This window comes from Miniopterus natalensis, chromosome 16 (genome assembly GCF_054644295.1).
Source record: "Miniopterus natalensis isolate mMinNat1 chromosome 16, mMinNat1.hap1, whole genome shotgun sequence".
Classification (NCBI taxonomy): domain Eukaryota; kingdom Metazoa; phylum Chordata; class Mammalia; order Chiroptera; family Miniopteridae; genus Miniopterus; species Miniopterus natalensis.
Window position 1 is genome coordinate 5,468,935 of NC_142096.1, and position 17,997 is coordinate 5,486,931.

The window sequence follows — 17,997 nt, forward strand, 5'->3', positions numbered from 1 at the left end:
AGGGTTCGATTCTGGGCTGGGGCACATATGGGAGACAATGTTTCTCTCTCTCTCCCTTCCTCTCTCTCTCTCTAAAGTCAATAAACATATACCTTGGTGAGGATTTTTTTAAAAGCAAACAAACAAAAACACAGAAAGGCAGAATTTGCAGGGTGAGTAGAAAAAAAAGAACTGATTTCTTCCAATGCCTCCACTGCCACGTCGGGAAAACCATGAACTGGACAGCGTAGTGAACTGACCAACCCTTTCTTCTACTAAAAAGTGAGGGAAGTTTTTACAGGCATATCTTTTGGGGCGGGAAACAGTGATTGTAGAGAGAAAGAGATAGCCTTCACTTCTTTCCTCACAATTAAGAATTTGGAGTGGGGGAGAGAGTTAACAGTCACTAATCTTTGACAGATAATTTTACCACTTTTGCACAGAACCTAAATCAAATGAACATATTTAATTTACTTTATATTTACTTCCACTGACATCACAACACTGCCACACTTATGACACTGACATTTTTAGAAAACCATCATTTTCTTACCCTCATTGGATGGATATCAGCATAAGGAGGTTTTCCTTCCGCCATCTCTATAGACGTAATGCCGAGGGACCAGATGTCAGCCACACAGTTATAGCCTATTTCTTGAATCACTTCAGGAGCCATCCAAAATGGAGTTCCTATCACAGTATTGCGTTTTGCCATTGTGTCCTGCAAAAATGTTACACGGACATAAATACTAGTACAGAATTACTGAGGAATCTGTTTGCCAGCATATTCTTAAAACCATGTATGTGAAACCCTCAAATACTACAGATTACAGATGAATTGACCATTTTCCTAAAATTGCAACTAGTGATGACATGACATATCTAGGAATTTTGAATTCTAAAATAACCACGAGTCCACAAGTAACTTATCTCCACTATTGTCATTAAAAACAGTACTGTACAACGAAAGCTACATAAATGGGCCCATGTAGCTTGCCTTTTCTAACATTTAAGCATTTCAATGACTACATATATTTTGGTATTTACTCAATGTCTCTTAAGTTGTATATAAAACTAACAGATAATTCTCAAATGATAGCTCCTTCTACCCAAGAACAATGAAGTTATACGTTTCTTTCCATACTCCCCAAAAGTTATTAAAGTTTAGTCACAATCAAACCTGCATATATAAGCCAAAAGTATTTCCAAAATTATTACACTTACTGTTAACTGACCAGCCACACCAAAATCAGCCAATTTTGCATGTCCTTCTGTATTGAGAAGAATATTTCCAGCTTTTATATCTCTGTGTATTTTTCTCATGAAGTGTAAATATTCTAGTCCTTTCAAAGTAGATTTAAGAATAGTTGCAATTTCGTCTTCTGTTAACTGTAAGAAATATTTTAAAAACTTGATTGAAATGCCATGTGGATGGACTCGTACAAAAGAGCAGGGTGATAAGCACTGCTTTCTGAAGACCATCAAACCTCTAAGAAAAGGCTAGAAGGTAAAACACTGAAGCTTCTTTTCCCCCACACATATTCTCTGTCACTCTTATTAAAAAGGTAAAAATATAAAGACTATGTAGAATGTGAAAACTACTGGAATCAGCCACCAGCTCCACAGCAGTTCATGCCTTAAAACTGGAATTTGACTTGCAAAAAAATGAAGTTGGACCTCATCTCACACCACATATAAAAATTTACTCAAAATGAATCAACAACTTAAATATGATTTAAAACCATAAAATTCTTAGGATAAAACATACAGGTAAATATTCATGACCTTGGGTTTAGCAATGGATCATTAACTATGACATCAAAGGTACAAGAAACAAGTGTGAAAATTGATACACTGGACTTCTCAAAATTTAAAAATTTTGTGCGTTAAAGATCACTATTAAGAAAGTGAAATGAGATCATCACTCGGAGGAAAGGCTTTCTCCTGCTCCCAAGCCCTCCAGTCCGACACCCTGTGCTGAGGCACCTTCTCCGGGCCATCCTGCCAGGCTGCTACTGGGGCAGCTGCGGCTACCCCGTGGCACAGCACGGGCTGTGGCTACAGCAACACCTACGCCCCCAAGGGCTGGGGCTGGGGCTGGGGCTGGGGCTCCGGCTCAGCTACAGGAGACACCGGCCTTACGCTCTCTGCTGCCTGGCTGGCATCCCAGGGCTGAGAGGCGCACCTCCCCTCTGCTTCAGTCCTCATGTGCTCCCCAACCTCCCAATCACTGCGCTTCAGCCCTGGCCCCAGAAACCTGGGGGAAGAAAATGAAAGCCACAAGCCACCTTCAGCAGTCTGCCCTGGATGACGCGTGTTGGGACATTTTCAGAAACTTGACACCAAGTATGTATTACTTTTGGATTTTTCCCCGCCCCCAGATTCATCATGATAAAGTTGTGGATGTGTCAGTCAAATTCTCAGTAAATTCGTCTGAATCAGCATAAAAATAAAAATAAAGTGAAATGACAACCCACAGAATGGGAGAAAATATTTGCAAATCTTATATCTGATAAGGGTCTAGAATCTAGACTATATAAAGAACTCTTATAACCCAACACAAAAAGACAATCCAATTTAAACATAGGCAAAGGACTTGAATAGACATTTCTCCAAAAATATACCAATGGCCACACATAAAAAGATAGATGTTAAACATCATCATCATTTGCCATGAAGAAATGCAAATCAAAACTACAACAAGGTACCACTTCATGCCCACTAGGATAGCTATAATCAAAAAAATAGAAAACTGTGTTAGCAAGGATGTGAAGAAATTATAACTTTCATACATTGCTGGTGGGAACGCAATATTGTACAGCACTGTGGAAACCAATATTTAGTTCCTCAAAACGTCAAAAAGAAAAGTTAAACATAGAATTACCATATGACCCAGCAATTCTATTCCCAGTTACACACTCAAAAGAACTGAAAGCTGGTACTCAAACATAAACGTTTATAGCAGTACATTTTATGTTTCTGCTCATTCTATGTTTCTGTTAGACACCACTGCACTAAGAAAAGGGTCCACACAAGCAGGGATCTTTGTTCTGTTCACTAATGTATCTGCAGTACTTGGGACCATGCCTGGCATACAGTTAGCATGTGATAATGAATGAATGAATGAATAAATGCAGACTTGTAGTTATGAAAAGAAATAAGATACCACATCTGATGTTCCCAGTCTTTCTAAATTAATGATTTGCAACCAAGGAGAGGGGAGGAAGAGGTATTGTTCAGGGCCGCCGCACTGCACCACTGTAGAAGGTGTGCAAGGTGGCGATACTGTCAATCTGCCTTGGTTTTCTCTCCTCTCCCACCCCCTACTCCTGGTGTGAAGATTAAAGAGCTTGGGGGCATTACAACAGCAGCACCAGCCCATAAAACCGTGCCGTTTAATCGCCTCACAGCGGACCTTCTCAGTTGCCTAAACTTCAAATTTTACCCTCTTAACTCTCCACTGTGTCTGACCGATGTGCCACCGACCCTTCATTAACTCTTCGATGTGTCATCTCCGTTCCTGTGCCCTGTTTCAGAGCTGTGCTAGAGAAACTTCAGAATTAAATAGACCCATAGATTTCAGAGTCTCGGGATCTCTATCTGATTCTGATGCTGTAAAGCACGTGCCACTGGGCAAACCCACAGCAAGACCAGAGGAAGATTGCGGGAGATACACTGACTGATGGACTCTCTCTGGCTTTGCTAGATGGTTTCAAAGATTCACTCAAACTCCATGATTCTATGATACATTAAAAAAAGATCCTCACAGTCTTTACTCAACAACTAAGTAAATTCACATTAATGTGGACACCTATTGTTTTATTCTTTCAACAAATACCTGCACCTCACCAGCCCTCTCCTACAGCTCTGCTCAAGGTGGTGAGGAAACGCCAGTCCCAGGCCGCATGGAGCTTACACAGGAGCCCCTGAGGGCAGAGCTGCACTCGGCCCTGGACTGTTCAAGTGGAGAGGGCGCATCTGAAGCAAGTATGTGACGTTTATAAAGTCCCTCTGCCTTATGCTCTTCTCTCTTTATAATAAACCCTCTCCTTACTTCAGGGGGTCACTTCACATTCTGCCCTAATCAAAAAATGCCGCACTATCCAGTCATTCACACTGATACGTGGACACCTGTCAATGAGTTCACCTGGCCCGGGAAGTAACCTCAACCGAGGAAGTTATAGGTGGCTTTCTGAGTATTTTATTGAAAACAGATATTTAATCCCACTAAAACAAACATACAGATCAACACTTTAAAAATATTTAAATAAAAAGAGAAGAAAATCAAAGTATCACATCAGCAGGCAGGAACAGCAATTTACAATGAAAAACGCAAACAAAGAACTACGAGGATTTATTAGCTTTGTCTACATGAAAACTGTAAGCTTAGAAAAATATTCAGAGCAAACAGAGTAAGATATTTAATGTATAGAATTATTTCGACTATAAAGAGTTCACATAAATCCTCAGAAAAAAACAATCAAATCCCAATAAATAAATAGGCAAAAAATGAACACACAATTCACCAAACTAAAAATAGAGTTGAGTAACATACATGGAAAACATTAAACTGCACTAATTATCAAAGAAAAGCAAATTAAACAATGAGGTATCGATTATAAAGTTATCCCACATGGTTCACAATGTTGCTGAGTATTAACAGCACATGTGGCAGACAGGAGTGTAAACCATGGGTAAAGATGATCTAAGGGTGCAGAATTGTTTTCCAAAAAGCTCTAGATAACATTCACTCACTGAAAGAAACATCTATTGAGCACCTGTTCTACATTCAATTAAAAAATTTCTAGTAAATTATTATGAACCACAGCTGAGAGCAATTAATTCGGGAAGGAAAAGGGAACTGGCATTAAAATTAGGCCCTGAGCAAGAAAAGTAGTTCACTGTCCAGAAAAAGGAAAGACTGTCAATAGAGCAATTCAAATATAATGGCTATGAAATGCGACTTAGAAGTCAAGTAAGGCCCATTTTCTTTAAAACAAGAAAAATGATAAAATGATGGGCCAACTTTTAGCCTTCTAAGTGCCAAAATGCAGGTAAATCTTAACAAATTTGGAGAAATAAATGTTTACCTCGTCTCTTTGAAATATCTATGGTAGCAAATGAACCTGGGATAAGAGCAATATCTATGTTAACATTTAAGCTGCCCTACAAGAATTTTGTGTCACCAAAGAAGAGTAAGAAAGGAAGGAGACAGGTGCTGGTGTTAGACGGAACACAGTAGGCCTTGATCTGGAAGTTTATTTTGTATCTTTTAGATACAGACTGACTTTCTTGTTTTAAAGAGAGGAAAGGAGGGCCCTAGCTGGTTTGGCTCAGTGGTTACAGCTTTAGCCCGTGGACTGAAGGGTCCTGGGTTTGATTCCAGCCTTTAAATGTTTTTAAAAATTCATTTACATATAAACACAGCTAGTTACCAAAAGTGGCTTGATTTCTATTTCAAAATAGAACTACTTATACCCAATAGTATATAAAATTTAAAGGAGTATCTTTTTTCACTTCTCTAAAACTTTTCATCACTTCAGATAGACCCATATCCAACCATTTCAAAATGGTCAGGTTTATAATGAAAACATTTAAAAAACACACACAGGAAAGAGGGTCTGCTTTATACAGAAGGAGGTAATGTAAGATTTCAGTTCTAAGATGAAAAACTTCTAAATCCATTCTAAACTACAGCTAACACATCTTTTAATGATATCTGTCAAGAATAATTTCCAATGAAAAATTTTACCAACAAAGTACTTCATTTGCTGACTTAATTAGGTTACCTTCAATACACTAGAGGTTTCATTTTATTTCTGTCACTATGCAAAGAGGGTAATGTCATTTTAAGATCATTTAAATCACATTTTTTAGTTTTAACAAAAATAAATAAATAAATAAAAGAGGGTGGGAAAGAGATAATAAACCATGAATGAAACACTCAGTAATCAGGGATGAAATGAGACTTTTATAGCTGAGCTAATACATTAAAAGACGGAAGTCTACATCTGGTTTCAATACTGGTATGAATTCACTGGCAAATTTTAAAAGAATCTCATTGTACAAAAACAAAAAGATGGTTTTGATAGGCTTTAGTCCTCTGGTTACTTTTGTTTCTAGAGTCATATGATTAGTATAATAATATGATACATTTAATATGTCTCTGTGTATATGGTTTTGATAAAAATGCATCCACCAACTAGTCTCAAGGGCACATGCACAAGCTGTCTTAAAATACACATACTGCCCTGATGTTATGTCAGTAAAAACAAATCGAGGTTCTGTAAGTTCATACAAAATTTAAAATTTTTACTTTCCAAAAGTGAATCTTTGACAATCTTAGCTAAACTTAGCTTTTGACATAATTATTTCTGCATATAAAGTAATGCATTAATTCTATGTTTAGTACCTATTATATATCAAGGAAACAAAAAACCCTTCCAAGTGCCACACAGATAGATAACTATAGATATTTCATTATAAAATTTTAAGTTTCAACTTTTACAGTGACTTTTCATAAAGTTTTGAAAACCATTTAATCAAAATTCACTGATGTAATCCTTACAGTCTTTTAAGGCCTGGATTAGATCCTGCCTCTTTCAAGAACTCACCCTATATATTCCCCATCAGGATTTGCCTATCAGCGATGATAACGGTAACATCAACAACAGCTTACATCTATTGAGTTTTTACTACTCCAGCCACATTACAGGTGTCATTTCATTTAATACCCGAACACAACCACAGGAAGTAGGCACTAACAGGAACTTACTGAGAGCCTGTACACTGCCCTTGCCTTCATGGGGCTCAGAATTTAGTGGGAAGGGAAAGGCACAGGGACAAAACATCACAATACTAAGTGATACCCGCACCAACAGGATTAGCTCTAGGAGCACTCCAGGATAGCAGTTCCTAAAGTTGATTACCCACCAGAACTAGAGTTCTTAAAATAAGATTTGGACCATCTAATGTAACCCTTAAGGCTTGAATGATGCAGTTCCTGCGGGCCTTGGTGATCTCACCACACGATTCTCCCTACTCTAAGAAGCCTTCACAGAGGAGGTGACTTTTGAGCTGACTCTTGAAGAATGAACAAAGTTTGTCAGGTGATCAAAGAGGAAAGAAAACACTAGGAATGTGTAAGGGCAATGGGCATACACTCTATGAAGGCCAGTACTAGTGAATTGGGAAATACTGCAAAATGTGAAGTTAGACTAGGGCCAAACTCTGCTGTCTACACCTACAAATGCTGGGTGGAGAGATAATATGCTCCTATCTGAACTTTCAGAGGAAAAACTCTGACAGCAGACTCTGAGCCAGAGATGAGAATTAGAAAGGCTAGGAAGGACAGTTAATAACGAAGCCATTTAGAGGAGCAGCCACAGCAGCCAGTTGTGGCAGCAGCTGACAGGCATGTAACTGCCCAAAATCCCAACGGAGATTCCTGTGGGGGAATTAATAATTAACATCTTAAGCAAAATAAGACAAAATTAGAGAAGAACAACACCAAGGGTGAAATCCACTCTTCTTCCATAATTCAAACTGAAATTGCCTCAGCACTAAAAAAAAAAATTAAAAAAAAATCACATATGGCTTAGGTAGAGCCCTATCAGCCAAAAGCTAAATTGTTGTTAAAAATGAATATGCCCTCTAATCCAGTAATTCCATTTCTCACAATGTATCCAGTGGCCATAACAACACAACTATGCCAATACATATGTACAAAAGTTTTCTGCATTGATTATAAAAACAGAAACTGAAAAGCTGGAACTCACTGTATCCAAAGTACTGAAAAAAAACAAACCATTCTGTTACACACAGAGAGACCTATATGTACTGGGTGGGAAGACAGCTCAGGTATATCAGAAGTTTTTAAAAGGCAATATATAACACCACATATAATATGAATCCCTTGTATAAAACAAGGCGTACAAACATGTGCGCCGACAGAGGCCTCAGGAAACCGTTAACTGACATTACCCCAAGGAAGTAAAAGTTAGAAATGAGTAGAGATGCTAAGTTCCTTTTCTACACTATTTGGAATTTTTACAATGTACTCTTATTACTTTTATTTTTTCCTTGCTCTATATAATTAAAGGGGTGAGGGGTTTATACATTCTGGTTAAATGTATAGAGAATTGTGTGAAACAATTTTCAAAGACTTCCATCTAAAATTGTTAAAATTACAGAGTTGCCAAACCTAAGGAGCTAAATGTCCATTATCTAGAAAATTAACTTATACATATTTCTTGATTTCCTAAGATTAAACAGGTCTTTATTAGATAAAACACAATTATTTTTTTGTTTTTGTAATACTAGAGAAGATCCACTATTTCAACAAATATCATAAAATTCTTAGATCACTAGCAATTAAAAAACTAAATACCGTTTTTAAAGTTTTTGCTGTAACAATAATAAACTAGCAATTTACATTTGTACAGAACTTTACAGGTTACAAAATGCTCTGACATGCATCTTTGTTCCTCACAAGAAAACACTGAGGTAGGTAAAGAAAGTAAAATGATATCGGGTCCATTTTAGGATTAGGTACCTGAATTTAGAGGAGTTACACAATGTACCCCGGGTCACAGAGCTAATAAGTAACAACCCAGGAACTGCCGCTTGCTCTCCTGGTTCCACATCCAGAAGTCTTTCCACTAAACCACATCACTCCAAACACCACTGTCACGGTGTGCTAAGGGTCAGGCAACGACAGGCAGTCAGCCAGAAGAATGTACAATATAAAAACAAAGTGCATGAAAGTGGGCCTGACTGACGAAAGAGAACCAGAACTGGGAGACATGCCAAGAAGAACAGCAGCTGAGGTGAAGACTGGGCAGCTTACCAATAAGGGAAGCCAAAGAAATACCTTTGTAAGCTTAATTTACTTAGTTAAGGTAGAAGAAGAGAAAGGCTATTGGAAGGGCTGTGTTGTAATGTGAAAAAAATCATAAAGAGAAGTGTTTATAATCCAATCAAAAGGTTTAGAAGAGATGTGGTGGAGCGTGATGTGTACAATGTATTTAATCAGAGATTAAGACGGGCCCCTGAGTGCCCTAAGGGTCTAGCCCTGCGGTGGTGGCCGTGCTAATGCAGTGGCTTGGAACTTTAAGAGGCATGTGTGAAATACTTACAACTGATCTCATTCTATGGGAGACACAAGGAAGGAGCAAGAGCTACTTTCCACACAAAAGGACTCATGGTTCTAAGACCCTAGGGTGGCACTGAAGAGTAAGGCTGAGGACATCTCGGTAAGAGAAGGGGCCACCGACACCAGAACTAAGAGCAGGATCAGGCCGCCCTGCTCTAAAGGGAGCCGTGGGTCGTATCCTGATGGTAGGCTCTGCAGAGGAAATCTCAGCAAACGGTCACAGCGTACAAAGCACAAACAAGCTCCCTGAGGAACAGCCTCACCGTCCCTCACTGCAACCGGAAAAGGGATTGAGGACCCAACAGATCTGACTCCCGGTGCCACTTGATGCCTCTTCCAACACTGAACATTTGTTTCAGGAGCTATTTTACAGATTCTAATCCTCACCCGAGGACTGGCTGGTATGCTCGCCCTGGCTGGTGTTCTCAGTGGTTAGGGTGTCAGCCCATACACCGAAGGATCACAGGTTTGATTGCCAGTCAAGGGCACGTACCTGGGTTGCTGATTCAGTCCCTGGCCCTGGTCAGGACGTGTTCTGGAGGCAACCAGTCAGTGTTGTCTAACCTGGAGGTCGAAGCCAATTACCACATCACATTCCAATGGCCACACCAATTGCTCAGAGAAAGGCACATGACCCATTCAGGAGTGAAGTACAAGGCTGATGGATTTCAACTTGAAAGCTATAACCCAGGTAGCTGCTGGCAGCCATCCTGTGCCCACGAAGCAAGAGTCTGTATGCGAGTGAAATCAGTACAGAGGTATCAGAAGGACAAGATGAGTTCAAGTAATTCATTTCACCCTGGATACAGGAAACTAGCTCTGCAAAGACTTTTGTTATATGAGCAAATCAATTCCCTCTTTGGCTTAAGTCAGTTTATGCTGGCTTATCTGTAACATAACCAAGAGCAGAAACTGATGCAATAAACTTGCTGATACCAAAAGGTGGGAAAGTTCCTGGAAAAGAGGTTTGGATAAAGCACAAACCACTAACCAACTCCAGAAATGCTAGTAGTTATTCCAGGTATTTAACAGCATGAGATCACTGAAACTTATTTCTATTTTCTGCCCCCACACAAAAGAGGTACAATAATTGGGGGCAAGGGAAGTCTTTTTAAAGGAAGCAGGGAGATTTTCCTTAAAAGTCTCCTTTTCCTTCCTTTTCCTAGTACTGCCTCCCCAGCTAATAAATATTTACTCCAAATTGTATTAATACTGCATTTAGGTTTCTCATTTTATAAAGCTCGTCCAATACTTCAGTTTCCATTAGTTTTGATGACATACATGATATAATCACACACAACAGTAATCGAAGCCCCTTGCTAAAAATCAACAGTTTAGAGAAACTTGAGGAGTTAAGTAGCAATCTCTCAAATAGCTAAATCTCAAAAGTAACACGTAAGCCAATATGTCAGGCTTTATCCGAACATCCAGCGAGCCTTAGATCCCAACTTCTTTACGGCCCAGATTTCTCCCCTTCTTGTTCCTCCTACTTGGGAAAAGGAATTTAATGGGGCTCTCGGGTGCCCAACGTGAGAAAAACCCCGGAAAGCAGCAGAGCAATGCAGGGACTCCCACCCACAAAAGGAGGCTTGAGAATATAAAAGAGCCACGGTTTTAAACAATAAAAATGTTATGGGATTCTTCCAGAAAAACACGAATCTGCTCAACACAAAGTACATACATTAGGAAACATAACTGGAATATTTTAACCATATTATATACAAAAGAGCAGAGAGAGGTTGTCTTTCATGAAATCTGGATTGCAGATGTCTGGCCAAAAAAAAAAAAAAAGATTAATAATCTATCACAAAGTCCCAGAACTACTGATTCAAAATGAAAGCTTTCACTACTTACACCATATGTAAATATACATATATACACACTGCTTATAATCCCTTGATCTGAAGAGAAAGAGAACTGATACTCTACTGTGAAAATGGTCAGTGGGCAGACATTTTAAAATCCTTTCCCACATGAAAAGATTCCTGAAAAAGAGATCAGAAGACAACAAAAAAGCACTCAATATATATGGAGTTATAAATCCTGTATGAGCTAGTATCTATTACACAAAGGGGGATCATGCAACGAAGTGATTAGGAAAGTCAAACATGAATTAGCCCAATATCACAGATGCAAACGTAAACCCCGTATTTCATGGAATAGAAATACACATATATCAAAATATGTCTATTATTCAGAATGAAATAATATCGAACTATGAAGTTCCAAATAAATCTTAAATCAAAAAATCGGTATGCCTTCACAAAAAAAAAAAAAAAAAATCTGCTTGAAGTAGTACATAATTAAGATGAAGACAGAACACATATTTTTAAAACACAACAAATCAAGCATTTACTAAAAAGGCTGTTATGTACAAGGCATTAATTCTAAGGGCACTAAGATAAAATATCCTAGTATATTTTGAATAACCACTGCCTGGTTCTATTAAAGAAACTCTCACTGTGCCTATAAATGTAAGCTTAGCTTATGCAGTGCCACCTTTCATTAACAAAGATAATTCAAAGTACCAATGGTGAACGCTAGGGTTCTGTCTTTGGTTCCACCATCCTTGGGTATTATTCTCAAACACACCTGATACATAATGTTCACGATGCAGAGATACTCCCATCTACGTAAGTAGGGTGACAGGCTGATGATGACAATACCAACAGCAAATACACATAGGGCTTTTCATGTGTATTTGCTGTTGTTCTAGCACTTTACATATATGTAATCTTCAGAACTCACTGAAGTAGGGTAGTTGTCTTATCCCATTTAGCAGATGAAGAAATGAGTCACAGAGAGGATAAGAAACTTGCCCAAGTTCACGCAGCTCATATGTCAGAACCAGGATTCAAACCCAGACAGTATGGCTCCAGAATCTGTGCTCTGAGTTCAATTTTAGCAATTAGCTATAATTTCAACCCTTTCTTTCCCTCTGATCTACTTTACCAGCCTATGATTCAGTTTCTTATCTGGAAAATAGGCCAATAACAGTTCTTGTTCAATCCTCATTTGAGGATTAAATGCAGTAATACATGTAATGTGTTCAGAACAGTACCTGGCACATACCAATACTGTATGAGTAACCATTCTTACAATATCTAACAAGTCTGTCACTGGAGTTGAGAATCAATATCAGCGAGAATTTACCAAGCAGGATGGCCTAAATGTGTCATCACAATTCTAAAGAAGTGATGACTAAATAAAACTTGACTTGCCCTGGCTGGTGTGACTGTTCAGTCCCGGATGGGGTGCGCGAGGGAGGCAGACGATCGATGTTTCTCTCTCACATCAATGTTTATTTCTCTTTTTCTCTCTCTCCCCCCACCCCTTCCTCCCTCTAAAAAAATCAACGAAAAACACGTCCTCAGGTGAGGATTAAAAAAAATTTTTTTGAACTTGACTTCCCCAGTTATTTCCATTATGAAATAGCAAGTCCACCACCAGGCTTCAGGAAAATACATACACAAGGTGAAGGAAAAGTAGGTTTACGGCTGTGAGTACATGAAGCAGAGTTCATTCCTGTATTATTATTCATTAACTCCTATATTATTTCCCACACAAAGAACTGCAAACCTGCTTCTGTCCCCCTCTGCACATAATGTAGGAATCACTCTCTTCAGTCTGGAATTTCCTCTCCATTGTACTGTGTTCCCTCACCCCACTCCCAGCCAACAGCACAGAAATACATTCCATCCTGATAGAAGGAGATACTAAAAATTTGTCCTCAGTACCAGACTGCAAGTTTATGTACATTTTAAGACACAAAATTTATTTGGTATTATCATGTTAGTCTCCTCTGTACAGCTGGGGTACCAGGTACCCTAAAAGGTTTCATCCGCAATACTACTCTCAGGGTCTGTCTTCACCAAAGAGCTTTTACAGAATCCCGGAGGCTGAAAGAACAGTAGCAATCCACTAGTCCAGGGCCCACGCTGACTAACATTTAAATCTGCTTCCAATTTCCCGTTGACATCCTTGTGTATGTGTCACCTTACAACTGTGCTCGGATTTCTCTTAGGTACCGACAGAGGAGAACTGCTGGATGGGTCCTAGGGTGCACATACCTTCAACTGTAAGCGATTATCAACTTACTCCTGAAAGCAGTTGTACTACTGTATACCCCTAAGAGTTTGAAAGTACATACAGTAAACGTAAGGCAAGTGGGGGGGGTAGAGCAAATATCACTGATTTGGGTTCAAAAACCAGCCTGAATTTGTAATTAATTTGCTTAGTTATTTGTCTTTCCTCCCCGAGACCCCATTAAACCAATAGAGAATTTTTTAAACAAAATCCACTAGTAACATAGGAATCAAGACAAGAGAATATAATACATTTGGAAGCATTTTTATGGAAAGAGTCACTGCCAAGAGCAGACAAAGAGGGGTCTGGGACAAAAGGAGTGGTTACCAAGGGAGCCCCAGGGGCTCCAGGTGGGGACTACTGGGCGGGGAGGGCGGGGGAGCCAGTGGTGGGCTTTCTCCAGGGGGCTGAGAAGAGAGAATGGAGCAGGAACTGGCTCATCCCCGCCCTGCCCCGCAGTTTCCACGCATTCTGGCCTTTATCCAGAGGCCAAAAGAAGGCAGGAGGAGGGGAGTGGCCGGCGGCCCCTCAGGACACTGAGCCACCTGCGCCTGCGGCCCTGTCCCTGGCAGCACGCTCCCTGCCACTCATGCTCAGGGCGCACCTGCGGCCAAAGTGCACCCGGTCCCAGGGCCTCCAGCGCCAGCCGGGCAGCGCCGCAGGGTCCCGCCACGGGCAAGACCCGGGCAGACGGGACAAGTGGAACAGCCCCGAGGTGGTCCAGGGGCAGGAGGTAACTTCACTATCCTTACAGCGCTTAGACATGCACCCATGTCTCTGCATCAAGGCGTTAACAGAAAGGAACCGTCAAAAACAACAGTCCTTGTAAACTAAAATGTAACTGTGGAAGTTAAAAGTTCAGTTACGAGTCAGAAAAAAAAAGAAACCACCTTCCCCATACCCCTCAAAAAGGTAAAAAAAAAAAAAATTCTAGGAGAAATAAAAAGAATAAAATTGAGACTATTCCCCCACCAATGAAGAAGCCAGAGGGCGGTTCCCAGGACGGTCAGAGGGCAGTACAGCTCCCCTTCCCGCACCGCTCCCCCCCCCACAGCTCCCCCTCCCGCACCGCTCCCCCTCCCGCACCGCTCCCCCCCACAGCTCCCCCTCCCGCACCGCTCCCCCCTACAGCTCCCCCCCACAGCTCCCCCTCCCGCACCGCTCCCCCCCACAGCTCCCCCCCACAGCTCCCCCTCCCGCACCGCTCCCCCTCCCGCACAGCTCCCCCCACAGCTCTCCCTCCCGCACAGCTCCCCCTCCCGCACCGCTCCCCCCCACAGCTCTCCCTCCCGCACAGCTCCCCCTCCCGCACCGCTCCCCCCCACAGCTCTCCCTCCCGCACAGCTCCCCCTCCCGCACCGCTCCCCCCCACAGCTCCCCCTCCCGCACCGCTCCCCCCCACAGCTCCCCCCCACAGCTCCCCCCCACAGCTTTCCCTCCCGCACAGCTCCCCCTCCCGCACCGCTCCCCCCACAGCTCCCCCTCCCGCACCGCTTCCCCCCCACAGCTCCCCCTCCCGCACCGCTCCCCCCCACAGCTCTCCCTCCCGCACAGCTCCCCCTCCCGCACCGCTCCCCCCCCACAGCTCCCCCTCCCGCACCGCTCCCCCCCACAGCTCCCCCCCACAGCTCCCCCCCACAGCTCTCCCTCCCGCACAGCTCCCCCTCCCGCACCGCTCCCCCCCACAGCTCCCCCCCACAGCTCCCCCCCACAGCTTTCCCTCCCGCACAGCTCCCCCTCCCGCACCGCTCCCCCCCACAGCTCTCCCTCCCGCACCGCTTCCCCCCCACAGCTCCCCCTCCCGCACCGCTCCCCCCCACAGCTCCCCCTCCCACACAGCTCCCCCCCACAGCTCCCCCTCCCGCACCGCTCCCTCCCGCACAGCTCCCCCTCCCGCAGCAGCAGCAGCAGCACCACCGGGAAGGAGGGAAGGTGTGCGTGGTCCAGGGACGGAAGCAGGCCTGTGACCCGCGCCAGCCGCAACCTGGGCGCCACCGGGTGGGAGAAGGCACCGGGGCCCCGCACGGCGGAGAGGAAGAGCCCACGAAGCCCGCAGGAGCAAAGCGCCGCGCGAGCACGAACCCGGCACATCTTCAGACCCGCGGGGCTCACGGCCGGCCCTGGTTCCCGTGCCAGGAAGAAGAGTTTGCGAAGCACACGAAACACGGGTGAAAGCAAGGCAGTAGGAAATGTGCCGGAAACAGCGGCCCCAACCAGGGGCCCAGCGAAAAGAAATCCCAAGGCCGCACTGCACAGCAGACCAAAAAGCAATGAGGCCACTCAGAGCAGAAATCAGGGCGCTCCAAGGCGGTCCCCCCAAAGAAGAAACGCACAAAGTCCAGGAAAGGGACAAAATGAGTCGGGAGCTAGAAGACATTATTATTAGCAAAGCAGAAACGATGGCCTATGCTGCTTCTCTCAACATGAAAAAAATGAGAAAAACTCCAGGAAAGAGGACAAATTATGTAACAATATCATAATCCCAAGACAGATCTAGCAAACTAAAATGTGGCAAGAATTCCGAGCAACTGATTAAGTGTGAGAGAAGTAAATCCATTTAAGCCAGATGTGGGACACCCTCCTTCAGGTGGCCTAAGCGTGTGTTTGACATCCGGCTTTCAGGGATGGGATTTAGGAATCACTGAGACCTCTTTCAAGATGTCCTTGGCCCTCTCTGACTCGCTCATTCACGCAACAAGGACGTACTGAGAATCCTACATGCCTGGCGCTGTCCTAGGAGCAGAGATAAAACAGTGAGCAAAGACGACAAAATCCTGCCACCCAGAAGCTTACATTCTGATGCGTTTTTTCCTGTGCCTTTAATTTTCAAGGAAACATGTGATCAAAAATAGATAGCAATTAATAATTAACAAAAAATACTTCATCCCTAATGAGATTTCTCTCAAAGAGAAGCATAATTCTGCAAAAAGTAGGTTACTTAGGTGGTTTTCCTAAAGTCGATCCTCTTAAATCAAAAATCTAAAACAAAGTGCCAACCTAGAATTCTTGACCCAGCAAATACATTGTTCAAAAATGAAGTGAAATAACATTTTTATATTAAAAAAATCTGAAACCTTATCACCATAATATCCACACCTAAGGAAACACTAAGGGACATTGTTCTTCAGGCAACTGAGAAATGCAGGAAAGAATAAAGAGGAATAGAAAGCATAAATGCTACATATATATATAAGTAAATAAAAACGCTGGCAGTGTAAGACAGTAAGAATGCCTTGTGCTGTTTTAAATGTATACAGAATTAACAGAAACAACAAAACATGTAATAAAAACAAAAGAGCATAGAAACCTTAAAAAAAAAAAAAAAGCTTCCCATACTCTTAGGAAATGATTGATTGTTCTGTGACCATGAAAACAATAACCACTAGAGCAAGTTTTAATAGATCAAGGACAACTATTTCACTGGTCACATTTTTGAAAGCCAGCCAATCAGTAACAGCCATGACTCTGAAATCATACAGTCAAGATTATCACTCCAGTGAACATTCCTATAAAATGATCAAATATTTACAAATGTCAAGGCATTTCTTTTAAAAAATGGGATGATACATATCCATATATTGTTAACCTTCATAACAATGGTACTCCTTTTAGATAATACATAAATGAAGGAAACCTAGGATACAAATAATGAGATTTAACAGGAGCTGTTAGCAAAGCAACACCCAGAGACAATATACCTCCAGCTCCTGATCCATAATCATGCAGCTCTGGGTTCTTTTTCACATCTGGAGTCAGGTTCTTCCACACCACCCCAGGCCCAAGGGTCACTGTTCTATGAGAACAGCAGTTAGACTATTCCCAATGTGTGACTCCCAACATGTTCAGTAGCTTCAGTCTTCTAAAAAACAACGCATATAGACTAAAATCTTTCCTTTCCTAGCTGATGAAGGAGATTTCCAAGGATAAGGTCCCATCCATACTCATCTCATCAAACTATAGCATACCTTCACAGCTTGTAATTATTGACAACAAGAAATAAAGTGCTTGAATCAAATACTTTTTAGCTACTCAAAATGATAGCATTAACATTTACAATCAAATAATAGATTTTCCATTTCACACACTTTTACTTCATATTTCTACCTCATAATTTTAAGCACCAAATGCACTGAGTTTATTCCTAAAATGGTTTTAAAACAAATCTCTAACTGAAGTATAATTGTTTTCATTTAAAGCATTGTTCTGCCATTCAAGAGTCATCTGATTTACATAAATGCTAGTTAAGCACCATAGAAATCCTCCAATAGATAACTAGAATGTCACAAGTCACTTAATCCATTCTGTCAAAACAGAGATTATTTAAACTTGTTTCATGTCCTTCAAAAGAAATCCTATTTACTTTATTTTCTCTAACAGAAAAAAAAATTAGCAGGATAAACTTACAACTTACATCCCCAATCAAACTTTAAAATGATTCTGGTTAACCACAAATTGACTCAAGTAGTTAAGTATTTTTCTGAATGTATTCTACTGAAACATGTCTGACAACATGTAATAATGTCATATAGTAACTGGGTTACTGTTTTACAGAATTAAAAATTATTTCACTGACTATTCTTCTTAGTCATTCACAGATAAAAAGGGTACTCTTGTCCTTATAAATTATCCAAGAAAACTAGATGATGGCCGAAAGTAAACAATTTTGTAAATAGATAGCTCTTTTACTTAGGGTTAAAATATAACCATAAAAAGCTATTATTAATAACACCTTTCACTAAGCTGAATTCACAAAAATTTTTACAAAGATATAGTCTACT

The 17,997-nt window shown here is 41.5% G+C and overlaps 1 protein-coding gene across 1 annotated transcript in view; it reads right to left on the reverse strand.

The window, feature by feature from the left end:
- STK3 (serine/threonine kinase 3) overlaps positions 1-17,997 on the reverse strand; it is a 142,360-nt gene that overhangs the window by 102,604 nt on the left and 21,759 nt on the right. The window contains exons 5-6 of the mRNA XM_087825299.1: positions 1,204-1,368; positions 533-700 (exon numbers count right to left, since the gene is read on the reverse strand). Coding sequence (XP_087681425.1) covers positions 533-700; positions 1,204-1,368 — 333 coding nt within the window. The remainder of the gene's footprint in view (positions 1-532; positions 701-1,203; positions 1,369-17,997) is intronic.